Source organism: Lithobates pipiens, unplaced genomic scaffold (assembly GCF_037356315.1).
Source record: "Lithobates pipiens isolate NorthernLeopardFrog02 unplaced genomic scaffold, aLitPip1_a1.2 Scaffold_25, whole genome shotgun sequence".
NCBI lineage: Eukaryota > Metazoa > Chordata > Amphibia > Anura > Ranidae > Lithobates > Lithobates pipiens.
The window spans coordinates 176,272,022-176,287,450 of NW_027507787.1; the positions used below are offsets into that span (position 1 = coordinate 176,272,022).

At 41.6% G+C, this 15,429-nt stretch overlaps 1 protein-coding gene across 2 annotated transcripts in view; it reads right to left on the bottom strand.

Annotated features, from left to right (window-relative positions):
• Window positions 1-15,429, bottom strand: part of BTAF1 (B-TFIID TATA-box binding protein associated factor 1) — a 176,689-nt gene that overhangs the window by 53,757 nt on the left and 107,503 nt on the right. For both annotated transcript variants that reach the window (XM_077455229.1, XM_077455228.1), the window contains exons 18-24: window positions 9,988-10,141; window positions 8,346-8,455; window positions 6,764-6,965; window positions 6,362-6,510; window positions 3,616-3,768; window positions 2,429-2,550; window positions 2,184-2,351 (exon numbers count right to left, since the gene is read on the bottom strand). In XM_077455229.1, coding sequence (XP_077311355.1) covers window positions 2,184-2,351; window positions 2,429-2,550; window positions 3,616-3,768; window positions 6,362-6,510; window positions 6,764-6,965; window positions 8,346-8,455; window positions 9,988-10,141 — 1,058 coding nt within the window. The remainder of the gene's footprint in view (window positions 1-2,183; window positions 2,352-2,428; window positions 2,551-3,615; window positions 3,769-6,361; window positions 6,511-6,763; window positions 6,966-8,345; window positions 8,456-9,987; window positions 10,142-15,429) is intronic.

Sequence of the window (15,429 nt, forward strand, 5' to 3'; positions counted from 1 at the left end):
AGTGCCCCCACTTTGGAAGATTTTACATGAATAAAAACTGACCACTGTAAGCATCCCTGTCAGTGGAAAATGGTTTGTCCCGTCCCAGTAAACCAAAACACCTGTAGGACAGATTGTTGTACAGACTTACTGGGCAGATTACCAGGTGAAAAAAGAAGAAATCCTAAAAAAATAAAACGCAGCCACCAAATCTAAGATTATAATATATTTGCTTTAAAGTGATATTAAACTCCTTTTTAAAAACAATTGTTGACAGGTAGTGTTTTTAGGACAGAAGAGACCCCATCGGTCTTTGTCATACATGCTTCTCCCTGTCAGCTGTAATGTACAAGGAGATGCACAGGTCAGCAGGCATTTACAGCACCACTCTGTACTGTGATGAGGAGATTGCTGTGCGCATGTACAGGAGTGACACCATTGTGGCTCAGCCAAACTGGCCAGAAAAGCAAATGCGGAAGACTGGGCGAAGATGGAAGTGTCTCACCAGCAGAAGCAGCAGTGAAAGCTCAGCATTGAATAACTAAACTTGCGAATTCAACTTTACAAGATCTACATTACTAAAGGAAGGAAGTAGAAGATTTTTCTCAAGGTGCCATTTTCTTTTATCAGTTAACATTTACTCCATGTTCAAAAGCTCCACTTACCATAAACTTTTTTTTTTTTTCTTCTTTGTAAAGGTTAAAAGGAAAAATGTTGCAATGTACGTCGGCAGAATGGCAAAGGCAGGCATACATGTGCGTCCATTTTTATATGCCGCCCTGCCATCGTGTGCGCGCCACCGGCGGTGCGCTTGCGTGTCAGTCGGGACTCTCGTGGTCCCGCGGACTCGATCGCCGCAGGGATACCCGCGATTGTCTCACAGGGTAAAAAAAAAATAATCGCTGATCTCCACCTTTACTAGTAAAAAAAAAAAAAAATAATTATAATAGGGCTCGACAAAACCCGGGCGCCAGGTCGCATTTGCGACTAGAATTTGCGATCTGGCACCTGGGGCAGCACAGCTGGGGGTATCCCGTCTCGGCTTTGAGGCCTTCTGCGGTCCTATGATTCCTTCTGGACTATGGCGCCCTCTTGTGGTGGCCGTTGGTATGACAACCAGCAATGCTAATGGAGCTTCCCCTGTGTTTTTTTATTGCCTGCCTATCTCCTTCCCTTTATTTAGAACCCCTAAACATTATATATATTTTTTATTCTAACACCCTAGAGAATAAAATGGTGGTTGTAGTATCTTCCCCTCACTCGTCTCCATGTCAGGCCAGGGACAGGTCCAGATCGCCGTTACCGACCTGGCTCCTAGATGCCAAGCAAATTTGTCAAGCCCCGATTTATAAAAATGCCATAAAACTATCCCCCATTTTGTAAAAAGCTATAACTTTTGCGCAAACCAAACTTTTTTTTGCGTTTTTTTTACCAAAAATATGTAGAAGAATATGTATCGGCCTAAACTGAGGGAAAAAAATGTTTTTATATATTTTTGGGGGATATTATAACAAAAAGTAAAAAATAATGTGTTTTTTTCAAAATTGTCGCTATATTTTTGTTTATAGCGCAAAAAATAAAAACCGCAGGGGTGATCAAATACCACCAAAAGAAAGCTCCATTTGTGGGGAGAAAAAAGTCGTCAATTTTGTTTGGAAGCCAGGTCGCACGACCATGCAATTGTCAGTTAAAGCGATGCAGTGCCGAATTGCAAAAAAAGTGGTCTGGTCTTAAGCCAGCAAAATGGTCTGGACTGAAAGTGGTAAATAGGTACGATTTCAGGTAGTGAGATTTGAGAAATCTTTCATGTATTGCTTTCAGGACTTGAGCACAATTTCACGGCCAGAGATAATTAAAATTGTACAGCAAATTGTACCTGTGTCTATATCAGCACAACATGAGCCTGAATGAAGTTAAATATTAACCTTTTGCTAGTTAAACTTTTGTTCATAACATTACTGTTCCTGTGACATGGACAGCCCCTCTCGCTGAAGTATCACTAAAGTCATATCAAATCATTACAAATCTCACTGAAGTATTGGTGAAGTAGTGGTGAAGGTCAGGCTTTAAAAATTGCACACGGACCACAGGCAAAAAATAAAAAAATGTGGTCTAAACCCAAAAAATCCAACTGTCCCTTTATTTGCTCCCAATGGTTTTTCTGAATTTGAGCTGAGTGAGTAGTAGTAGTGAAGTGTACTTGCCTGGCACGCTCTGTGGGTGGACCAGTATAATGTAATGGGTTGAGGTACTCTTTAGGACAAAACTTCCCCACTTCATCTACCCAGTGGCCTGTCAGCGTTGGTGGGCACACCACCAATGATGGAAGAGGCATGCAGTCTGCGGATTTGCTTCTGTTATATTCCTGAGATCTGCCACAACAAAAACAGGTTAACTTCAGCCCATCAACAAGCTACAGTACATGGGTATACAACTGGTAAAACCGTACCTGTGACAATGGTCCCCTGCTAGAATACATATAGACTGTAGAGTCTTCCCAAGTCCCATATCATCACACAGGATGCCATGTAATTTGTACTTGTTCAAGAAGGCCAACCAATTGACGCCATCCTAAAATGAAACCATTGCACTCAGTGTAAAAAGATTCTATAGTCTGTTTAGTGCATCCTTAAAATAATTTTTACAGTAAATGATAAAATTCCTGTCAGGCTTTTAGTGTTGTCTGTGTCCCCCACCAAGGGGATTCTTCCCCCCATTTCCTGTACTGCAGACAACAGGAAAGGCCCCACCTCCCATAACCGTCACTAAAGCAGGCATCCAGATAGAGATTTCTTCACCTACTCTGGCACAAGTGTAAAGTTGTAGATTTCCCCTCACTATTCGCTTGGTATCTCCAGAACAGAAAGTGAATCTTGCAGGCCAGAAAGTGATTCTTGCAGTTCACTTTGCTAGAGAAGTGGACTGCAAGAATCAGATTCTAGGTCACATTTAGTCATTTACACCAGTTTTTAAAACATGCATTAGAGAGCTTGTTTATTAATAAAACCGTTCTGTCCGATGCCCTTTTTATTCAGTTGGAGCCCTGGAGAAAAAAAAAAAAAAAAAAAAAAAAAAAAAAAAGAAAAGAAAAGAAAAAGAAAAGAAAACCCTACAAAAGCATAAAATTGTTTGGCATGAGCACTAACAGCATGAAGAAAATGTGATTTTTGACCAGTCCCTTTTCTCCTTGTGGCCTTCTATAAGTGCTACTGGTAAAGGAGATTGCAATGTGTGGAAAGCTGTGTAAACACGTGTGAGGAAACCAAATCCTTGCCACTGTTTATTACCGTGCGTTTACAAGTTTTCAGCTCCTGCTTTAAAAATAGCTTTATAAATAGAGAAGGTAAGCTGCCATAGAAACATTTCTACAGTAATCAACATCTTTAGCTATACCAAACTCATAACCCACAAATTACAAGCATAGCAGTACATCTGGCTTATGCTGTATTTAGTCAAATGCAAAACTACAGATGGACAATCTTTAACCGTAAAAAAAATAAAAAATAAAAAAATAAGGGTACCACGAATGAATGATTGGCAGTAATTTTTATCGCCGTCATCTGAAGGACACAGAACATGCCAGGGTTGCTGGTAGTAAAATCACTGAAGGAAGTGTAACGGTTCCTGGCATATTACCTGCTGGTATTTCCTGAGTTCAGCTTTTATTGGAACAGGGATCGAATAATTTTCCAATTTCTTTCCGTCCAGCAGCTGCTCCAAAAAGTTGCGCTCTCTGGCTTTTAGTTTTATTAGCTCGCTTGACATATTGGGTGGATCTGAGATTCCAGCCTAAAACCAACACCAAAAGTGATTCAGAGGCTTAAAGCTAAATTCAATTGTCAAAATGCATTAGAACTTGAAGCACTACCCACAGTGGTGAGCATGCATTATTTTTAAGAAGGTGGTAAAATGCAAAGGCGCGCACACACACACACACACACACACACACACACACACACACTAATAATAACATCAAGATGTAGGCAATGACTGGATTCATCAGATAATATAAAAATAAAAACAAGACGACCTGTATATTAAAGTGGAACCAAATGCTTTCAATCTGAACAATTGTCGCAAGCATTAGCAAATAGATAAGATAAACGTTTATTACATATGCATACGTTGCTTCCTGGCCTATACGAACATACCACACATCCTCGTGAGCCTTCATGGCCTTTTCTTCCCCCCTTTCAATTGGGAGATTTCTCAGCTAAGCACAACCTCTTTGCCAGCATCCCTGAGATAAGGGCAAATTAATTCCAGGAAGTAAACGATAATTCCAGGAAGATGAATCATCTTACCTTACTCAAGATGGCCACAGCTAGAAATGATAGAAAGCTGATTTTCAAAGTAATTTCCCCAACAGAACACATGGATGGATGAGCTTAATTTGATTAACCACTTTCAAACCCTTCCTGCCCAGGCCAAAATTTTCAGATTTAAGCTCTGTCGCATTTTGTAATTACACGGTCATGCAACACTGTACTAAGACAATATTTGGTGGTATTTAAATAGTTTTTTTGCTAAACAAATGGAAAAAGACCGAACATTAAAATAAAAAATAAAAAAAAGTGCCTCGGTTATAAAATTTTGTATTTCTTCTTCACTGATGGGTACTGACAAGGCAGCACTAATAATCAGGACACTGATTATCAGTGCGCTGATTAAAAGTGTAGATATTCCCCTGTGTGGATTATCGGTTCTCTTCTCAAGCACGGTCAATGTGAGGAGAGGCTTGCCAATAACCAGCAAATTCTGTTTACACGATCAGCTGTGAATGGTTACATGGTAAAGAGCCGCTGTAATTGGCTCTTTATCCTGATCTGTGATCAGCCAAGTCTGAAGGATGCAGCGATCATTGCTTGGGCGTGCAAGGAAGCACTGTGTGACTGCGCTGTAGCAGTCATTCGGCTATAGCGTGGTCGCGGAGGGGTTAAAAATGAATTTGCATTTACAATTTGTGATGCCGAGATACAGTTGAGAGTCTCTCGCCTCAAAAAGTTAATACTGAACTATTTTACAAAAATCTTATGACATCACCATCAGCCAAAAAATGCTTTATATTGTAACTATACTTAAAGTGGTTGTAAACCCTTACCGACCAATTTTACCTACAGGTAAGTCTGTAAGGCTTACCTGTAGGTACTGAAAATATCTCCTAAACCTGCACGGTTTAGGAGACTTTTACCATATATGCTTGCGCTGGCGTCATAGGAGCACGAGTACTAAAGAAAGGGCCCGATTGTGCAATTTCTATAGGGCCCGTGCCGTGACCGTCAGCGCCCATGCACATGTGCAGGAGTGACGTCATCCGACTCTTGCCAGTTAGAGCCGGAGTCCACAGTGCCAGAAGGAAGAGGGGTGAAGATGGATGCAGCCACCAGCGGGGACATCGCAGGCTTTGTTTTCAGGGGAGCAGCACATAATGGGCTAGCATGTGACACATACTAGCCGATTAGGCTTTTACTTTGCAGAATAAAGAGGAAGTAAAACCCATCAGGGTGTAATTATTGTAAATTAGGCATGATCTTTTGCTCTGTGGCAGTTCCAAAATCATGCTGTACGCACACTTGTACGTTATCCTCTAGTGCAGTGGTCTCCAAACCGTGGCCCTTTGCTTGCTTTTACCTAGACCTTAGGGCACCATTTCATCCACTGAAAGCAACAATGGGGCAAAAATAGCCCCCCTCATGAAGGGGCACAATTCATGCCAATGACAAACTATGGGGAACAATTTTGTCTCAATGACGATTGGGTCAAATGACAACAATAATGGGCACAATTCCTCCCACTGACACCAAAGATGGGGCATGTTTTCCCACAAACATCGGGGACCTTTTCTTAACCCCAAAGGCCACAGTCTAGACCCCCTGAAGTCTGAGGACAGTAAACTAGCCCCTTTTAGAAAGTTTGGAGACCCCTGCTCTAGTGTATTGCAGCCATGCTCACATATTTGTCAACGCTTAATTTTAGAAATAGAGGAAGAGTTATAACTTCTGACAGGTTTTAATGATCATTTCTGTCCCCGGTGAGTTTTTTTTGTTGCATCTCTCCAAACTGAAGTAAAAAGGGAAATATTGATGGGTAACAGACCACTACACCGCCACTAACACCACTTCAGATTAGAGGGAGTCCTCAAATTATTCTCTCAGCATTCTGTAGGGATGGCATAGCAACAAGAAATTTTAAGGAATCTTCACAGATATGGCAACAACAACAACCAGAATCTAACCTTGGCCCACATTTACAAAGCTAAAGTTTTGGTTGAATGTCCACTTTATCAGTTTAAAGTGGGGAAATCTTATCTTTAAAAACAAAAAAGAACCTTAGCAGAAGGTGTGGAGACAAATGTAAAACTGTACAGAATATCTTTACTTACCTCTAGGGGCATCAGCCTGATGAGAGTTGCAAAACACTGCGTTGCCATAAAGCGAACACTATCCGTTTGGTCACTCATTCTACCCAATACCGGCACAACAAGCAGGACAATGTATGGAACAATGCCAACCTCCAGCTGTTCCATTACACCTTTGTATTGTACAATTAAGGCTCAAATCATAAAAAGACAGGCAATATTAAAAACCTTTCATGAACAAGTAAAACAGATTTGTTAAAACCAGAAAACCATTTTAAGTTCACTATAACCCTCCCAAAAAAATCATACTTATGTGCGATTTTATAAAATGTGTCACTAAATACTTCAGAGCTGGAAAATCAAAAACAGAAGTAGGCGAGGGGGAAGCTTTAAACAAGAACAAATACAAACAAGTACAAAGGATACAGGCCAGAGCTTCAATTGCACCCTCCTGCTTTGTGCTATCATCAATGGCACTGAGCCAAGGCAAAACTTTCTCCAAAAAGACATTCATTGTTTCCATGGTAGCAATACGGCTCAAAACTCCTACACATCGAGATGCCATGTGCCTCACTGCAGTGTACGGATGTTGCAGACACGTGAACAGATGAGGAAGATGTTGAAGCAGCTGGTAAGGAAACATTCAGTTTAGAAACAATTGCACAGTATCTTAATCCACAATTGCCCATTTTACAGCCTGCCTAATGCAGAGCTACAAGGTAAATCTGGACTTGATCAAAACAGAAAAACAAAACAAAAAAGTTCACTTGTAATTTTCCTGAACTGAAAGAGAAAGACACCATTTAAGTTGAAGTTAATTTTTGTTAAATAATTATCAGTTTTTTGGAGAAGATATAACCATTTTTTTTTTTTTTTTAGGACATTTGTTTTATCTCACAGAAGTTTAAATTCTTTCAGAGTAGCTTCAGGTCTGTCCAAGACCCTGTTCACCATAGGTGTAGTGGGAACTCATGTTCCCACCCGCTTTTTGTGTTTTTGCGCGTTTACTGGACTGGGCTGCTCTACACGCGGCAAAGCAGCTCCTTTTATTTTTTGGGCGGTAAGCTTGGCACGTTTTTACAGCATTTGGGGTGTCATTAAGAATGCATTGCATTGCATATTTCCATGCATTCCTGGAAGGTGCACATGTGCATGGGGCCCAAGTGCTTAATAGTTAGCACTAAAGCTGAACTTTAAACAAATTATTTTAAAACTGGATTAAAACTGATCACATCAATTAAATACAGACACGCAGAGTTGCCCGTACACTGCCAGAGCACCCCAAGAGCCCAAGACATCTAGGGCATTGTAATATGTGAAGTCACTGACTAGTCAAGTGCCTTTTTCAGGGCTCCCAGCGTGTTCTAAAGAGAATGCAATGTATGTATAGGCACCTTTGGGTGTTTTATTTAACTGGTGTGTTCAGTTTAATTCATTGTTTTGTTTAAATACAGACTAATCAGGGGGGAAAAAATTACATCTCCAGAAGAAGCAATGAGGAGACGTCAGAAATTGGCCTATAGTGGAATGACTGTGCATAGACTACTCCGCTCACCCCAATTCTAACGTCCCATTATGTGTTTTTTTTTAACCAAATTATCCAATTTCTTTTTCCTACGGTCCTACCTTCAACCATACAGAACCAACACTTTCTTGAGCCTCTGAACCAACCCACCAATGTGGTCTGCGACATTTATCTATGAATAAACTACTGAAATTGTGAAATCTTGCAGTTCGGGTGTCAAGCGGAATAACTGCAAGATCTGTGCATAAAACCTTCTATGCTCTTTAGTGTAAAAAGATGTGTGAGAACGCCCACTTGGTCTAAAGAATGAGGGGAACTGGGAAAAAATAAATACATTTTATGTCAACGCTAAAAATGAAGCTGCTCCACTGAACTTTCTGTTATCAAAATGCATCTGTGGTTTAAGGCTGTATTACTCTTATGCACCACAAACATTACCATTCCCACCATCATCCAATGAAGACCTAGATAATTGTACATTACCAGAGGGTGAAGCTTGGAATTCATAGAAGCAGCAGTAATTTCAAACACTTGGAGGCTGTTAACCAGCTCCTGCGCATGATCATCTCCTTTTTCTAATAAGAGCTTCCCATCTAACAAAAAATAAAAAAATAATAATATATATGCAAGATAAAAACAAAGCACTTTAAAAGCATCTTAGCTTTTATAGGGTTACAGTGTTAAGTCAAGGGGTTGGTTGGGGCAGGGAACATGCATAACCACAAGTCCATAGCTTTTTAAACATTTATGCAAAAACTGGAGTTTAATCGCTAAACTTTGAGGGGGTAAAACAAAACCAGACAGACAGTTTACAGGTCCTTATGCCTCATACACAAAATATAAATAGTTGCAATTGTCACTCCCTTCTAGCATATCATAGCAGTTAAACTTTGAGATGGTCACAGAAAGGCATCCTAGTCAACTAGTTTGCATGTATATGTGCATACACATTATAATACAAGCACTTCTATATCTCAACAGTTTTACTTTAATGCACAAACACACATCAAATTACTCTCAACGTCTAGGAGAAAAGGCAATCGGAATACCCCTAGCCAACCCAGCTTTAAGCGTTTTGTGTGCATTCAGACTTGCCTATGTGGATGCAGTCCTTCTGCATTAAAGCGGAGGTCCACCCTAAAGTGGACCTTCCGCTCATCGGAACCCTCCCCCCCCTCCGGTGCCACAATCGGCACCTTTCAGGGGGGAGGGGGGTGCAGTTACCTGGATAATCCAGGTAACTGCACCCACTTCCGGGATAGCTCTCTGCGGAAAGGGGCGTAACTTACGCCCCTTCCCGCAAGTGCCCCGCTGCCTGCTGGGAAACACACAGATCCCAGAGGCAGCGGGGAGCGTCCTTATTGCGCAGCGCGATTCGCGCATGCGCAGTAGGGAACCGAGGAATGAAGCCGAAAGGCTCCATTTCCTGATTCCCATACCCAAGATGGCGGCGGCAGGACCCGACAGACGACCTAGAGATCAGCTTCGGGTGCCGACATCGCGGGCGGGCTGGACAGGTAAGTGTCACTATTTTAAAAGTCAGCAGCTGCAGTATTTGTAGCTGCTGGCTTTTAAAAAAAAAAAAAAAAAAAAAAAAAACGCGGAGTCCCGGTGGACTCCCGCTTTAAGAAGCGAGCCAGCAAATATATCTCACAGATCCGAGCGGAGTGCTACTGACTGCCAATCAGCAACTCTCCTCTCTGCTACTCCAGGATCACTGGAGCGCTGAGCTGTGCAAGACTGCTGTCTCAGGCCCTCAGTGGCTCGCTGAGACAGGGATCAGTCCAGGCACCTGGTGGATGCAGACTGATGATATGCTGGGACAGATTAATGTGACGTCAGCGCTGAAAACGGATCACAGGAGTTCCAAACGAATTGCACCCCTGTGACCCATAGGAGAAGCCCAGCCTAAAAATGAGCTCAGGCTGGACTTCAATCATGAGATATCAAAGTTAGCCATTTCCACGTATCCTGAAGACCAAGTCATAGGAGCCCAGCTGTGAAAAGCTCAGGATCCCCCATATTCAGCTGGTCAAAGTGTGCACTACTCCGCTATCACTTTATTGAAATGCATTTTTAACCTGTGTAAAAGCATTGAATTAAGTGAAAAAATACCATAACCCACCAAAATGGTCAACGTTTATGTAGTTCCTCAGGGGTCCAACCATTGCTTCCCAGAGATGAGGCAATCCTGTAGACAGGTCAGTGGCAAAGTGTTTGGCAATCTTAGCCAGCGTGAATTCTGCACCTCTTCTCTGAAATAATTGTTGTTTCTGAGTCTAGGAATGAAACAAAGTGGAATACAGGTTTTTCAATAATGCTAGAATGAAAACTGCACTCTAATCGCCATTCGCATTAAATTAAAATACATACATAGCTTTTCTTAGTGTGACGTTGGATAGCTCATCTCACAGAACAAAGTCACAAACTGAACAAGAAAACAGCTGGATCTGCCATTCTATACCAGCGCTAGTAGCGATCACTATATTTGCTCTCATCAAGAGATCGACACTGGTATAGAGTGGTCAATCAACTCTAATTATATATATACACACACACACACACACACACACACATATAATTTGTAACCTAGTGCATTCATTTTACAAAAGCAAAGTAAAAAAATTTAACCATTTTCCAACTTGATTATGATGTCCATAAGGGTTCTCAATTATCCAAGTAATTGAAAACCTAGTAACCAGTCAAATGGAACTGGATTGTTTTGTACTGTTCCTGACATGTAGCTTATCAAAGTAACTTCTTTCATTCTAAGCACATCTGTTTAAATATTTCTTTGATGCGATATTTCATAAACTGTACAGAAACTAATACAAGTTGATGCTGTATACACTAGCCTTGTTCCAACTTCTAATGGCAGGAACATATACAGACAGCCCCCAGTAAAATAGGGTCTCTGTAGATTTGTTCTTAAGTTGAATTAAGTTGAATTTGAAGTTGAATTTGTAAGTCAGAACAGGTAAATTTTTTCAAGCCAAGAAAAACAAACATTTAAACTTTTTGGATAGCATAGGGAAGGGTTAAGACCCCTGAAATGGTTTGCTGTGTGTGCCCCAGTTCATAAAAATGCCCCCTCGCTTTGTCCCAATGACAATTGGATTTTGAAAATTTTGGGTTGTTGTGGAAACCAGCCTTAGTGAAAGATTGTGGAGAGACCTTCTTGCCATGATAACTCTTACAGGAGTTATTTCCCTTCCTAGGGGTAGAATTTGTGACTTCCTGTTGTCTCCCTCCATTTTTAAAGTAGGATGTTTGTTACTAGGGGACCACCTGTATGTATACAGCATCTCACAAGAGTCCACCCCTCACATTTTTTGTATTCTCCCCAGCCATTAGACAAAAATACAGCCCATTCATTTTAATGTGCCTAAGCACATAGGCGTGTAAACAAGCACCATGCATTTCAGAAAAAAAAAATTTGATCAGTAAATTACACCTATATGTGCGCAAGTTCACGCAAATACGCACAAATGTGCACCAATAGCTACTATTAACAATATGAAGAAGAACGTGAGAATACGTTTGTGCAAAAAATTTGCTCAATTGCGAACGCATATGCTCAAAAATGCGCGCAAATTCAATAAAAAAAAAAAAAAAAACAAACACGTCTGAAAAAGTAGATGTTCAAACAGGAGTGTCATGTGCAAGAGGCCCAACAATGTAAATTTGCTAACCCCTCAAAATAACACAACCGTTAGGGCCGGTTCACACAGGGGGCGACACAAGGCGACGCGACTTGCCGTGCCGCGATCTGACAAGTCGCCCCCGTTCTGTACAATGGAACCGTTCTAAGAGGAGCGACTCGAGTCGCTCCGTCTTAGAAAAAAGGTTCCTGTACTACTTTTGGGCGACCTCGGGGTGACTTGCATTGACTTCTATACAGAAGTCATTTGCAAGTCGCCGCTGATGTCGCGGCAGGTCGCGGCGAGGCAAGTCGTGTCGCCTCGCATCGCCCCCAGTGTGAACCGGCCCTTAATGTCTAAACTGCTAGCAAAGTACACCCCCTAAGTGAAAATGTCCAGATTGGGCCCAAAGTGTCAATATTTTGTGTGGCCACCATTATTTTCCAGCACTGCCTTAACCCTCCTGGGTATCGAGTTTACCAGAGCTTCACAGGTTGCCACTGGAGAAACAGGCTTTTTATAACAGCTTACCTATAAAATCCTTTTCTTTGAAGTACATCATGGGACACGGAGCCATAGTAGTTACCATGTGGATTATAGGCCACCTTCAGGTGATGGACACTAGCATGCCCCTAAGACAAAGTGCACTCCCTATATAACCCCTCCCACTACTGGGAGTACCTCAGTTTTGTAGCCAAGCAATACACGTGTATACCAAAGAAGGGAGGAACCTCTGTGTCCTGTGATGTACTTCAAAGAAAAGGACTTTTACAGGTAAGCTGTTCTAAAAATCATATTTTCTTATCGTACATCACGGGACACAGAGCCATAGTTACTATGTGAGATGTCCCAGAGCAATGGCAACTGAAGGTAGGGAGACAACAAAAAGTAGGGCACCAAGAGACTAGAGGACTTATAATGCAGCACACTGTGCCCAAAGGCGATATCATGACCTTTTACATCTACTTGATAGAATCTGGTAAAATGTATGGACTGAAGATCAAGTTGCGGCCCTGCAGATCGGAGCCATAGAGGCTTGGTGATGCACTGCCCAAGAAGCACCAACAGTCCTGGTGGAGTGCGCTTTAATATGAAAAAAGGAGACATTTTCCTCTTTAAACCATAAGTTTGAACAATCACTTGACAAATCCATATAGAAAATAGTAGACTTTGATGCTGCCTGTCCTCTTAGGACCTTCTGGCAGCACAAACAAAACATCTGTTTTACGAATCTGAGCAGTCGCTTGCAAATAGACCTTTAACACCCTCACCACATCAAGAGAATGTAGTGACTTTTCTACCACAGAGCAAGGTTCTGGAAAAAAAAAAAAAGGCAGAATAATATTCTGGTTTAAATGAAAACCTGATACCACCTTCAGTAGGAAATTAGGATGAGGTCACAATACAACCTTATCCTTCTGAATAATCAAATATGGCTCTTTACAAGAAAGAGCAGCCAACTCCGATACTCTTCTTGCATAAGATATGGCAACCAAGAAAACGCTTTTCCTCGTCAAGAGGACCAATGGAATATCTCAATTTGGCTCAATCGGCTGTTTTTGTAAGGCCAACAGGACTAAATTTAAGTCTCAAGGGTTCAGGGGTGATCAAACTGGGGGAATAATCCTGTTACCTGCTAAATAAAGTTACGAATCAGAGAGTGTGAAGAAAGTGGAAAAAAAATACAGATAAGGCCGACACCTGGCCCTTGATAGTACTCAAGGTCAGCTTCACCTCTAATCCCATCTGTAGGAAATGTAGAATCCTGCCTATGACATTTCCTGGGGTGCCAACTCCTGGATTCACACCAGGAGACATATGCCTTCCAGACTATAGTGTATCATTCTGGAGCCAGCTTCCTAGTATTAACCACAGTAGAAACTACTGAAGTTGACAGCCCATGGTCCTTTAGCATGTGGGTATCAATAGCCAAACCATTAAATTTATCATTTTTAAAAAGGTAGGATGGAACACCGGACCTTGCGAGAGAAGGTCTGGCCGCAGTGGTAGGGTCCAATGGTCCCCCTACTGCCATTTTTGTGATTTCGGCAATGATCTCCTGGGCCACAAGAATTACCTCCTTCCCTTCTTGTTTGATCCTGTGAAGAAGGGGCTAAAGCAGCAGAATGGGAGATCAGTGAGAACTGATTCCATGGAAAGACCAAGATATCTGTTCCGCATGCCATTGGATCCCTCCTCGACAAAGTTTGATCTGGTTGTTGAACCTGGACACAAACAGATCCATGTCCGGAACTCCCCATTTTTGACATATTGACAGAAAGATGTCGAGATGAAGGGGCCATTCTCCTGGAAACAATTGTTGGTGACTCCGCCTGCAAATTCTCTATCCCAGGAATGAAAATTGCTGATAGGCAAGGAATGTTGCTTTCTGCTCAAGAATATGATTCAACCTCTCTGGGTCGTGCAACTTCTTGTGCCCCCTTGGTGATAGACGTAGGCCACTGCTGTGGCACTGTCGGATTGAATCCTGACAGGATAATTCCATAGCCTGAGGGTCCAGGCCTCCAGGGCCAGGCGTACTGCCCGAATAGCTAGAATATTGTTGGGCAAGGTCTTCTCCGATTTGGACCATTTCCCCTGGACAGATCCTTCTTTCAGAACTGCTCCCCAGCTCAGAAGGCCGGCATCTGTTACCACCTTCCAGGTGACTGGTAGAAAGTATTTCCCTTTTTGAAGATTTGTGGATATCAACAAATTGAGACTGACACACATTGGGGGATAAATGCATTGGGAAGTCCAGTACTTGGACCTTCTTGTTCCAAGTAGACAGGATACTGTTTTGTAGCAGTCTTTAATGAAACTGCGCATAAGGAACGGCCGCGAAGGAAGCCACCATCTTTCCCAACAATTTTCACACAAAGTTGAATAGAAGGATTGTTCTTTGTTTTGACCAACTGAATCAGTTCCTTTATGGAACTGATACTTTCCTGTGGCAAAAACACCCTCTTTTGAGCTGTATCTATGATCAGCCCTAAGTACTGCAATGTCCTTGATGGTTTTAAGGAGGATTTCTCTAGGTTGAGATTCCAACCAAGGTCTTCCAGGTAGCTGACTGCAGTGACCAAAGTTTGGTTTAAATGGGCTACAGATTGAGCCATCAAGCGTAGATCATCCAAGTAATCTAGTATTGTTATAACTTTGGCCCTTAATCCGGCTAAAGGATGAGCCAGGATCTTTGTAAACACTTGGCGTTGCAGTAGCCAAACCAAAAAGGTAGAGATACAAATTGAAAATGAAGATTTTCTACCGCGAAGCATAAGAATTTCTGATGAGTACATCTGTAAATTGGTCCTTTAACCTGCACTGGCAGTGATCGGAGTAGCTCAGTCCTTAAACGACTGAACCTGCAAGGCGAAAGTTTCTAAAAAGGAACGCCAACTTATCTGTTGGGTCCTTTGTAAATAAAAACCTGATATAGCAGTGTCAATTGCTGGAATTCCCCATTTCTTATAAAAGTCTTGAAGGAATCCAATGTACATAATGATAATCAGAAAATGTCTATTTGCTTATGTGTATACATGTTTCTATGCAACTCCTTACTTATTATGTAGTATACAGATTGACTCTCTGGAATTAAAGATGGCGTCTACTCCCTACATCCCACGCGTTAGAAGAATGCATACGAGATAACAGAACCAGCTTCAACCAAACTTCAAGCATCAATTTTCTCCATTTCTCTTGTATTTTAACCAATAAGATGTACCAATTAGACTGACATAGCAATGACGCATCTTTCTGTATAAAATATTAACACCGCCCACGAATCAGAAGTTAGAAGTAACCGAGCTGAACCTGTCTCAGAGTGTTTACTTCTAATGTGCATGCACATTTATATTTTTAATTAGAAACAGCAGCAGATAACCTTGAGCTAGATTGTAGTTCTTATCCATTTCAGTCTTCCTCCT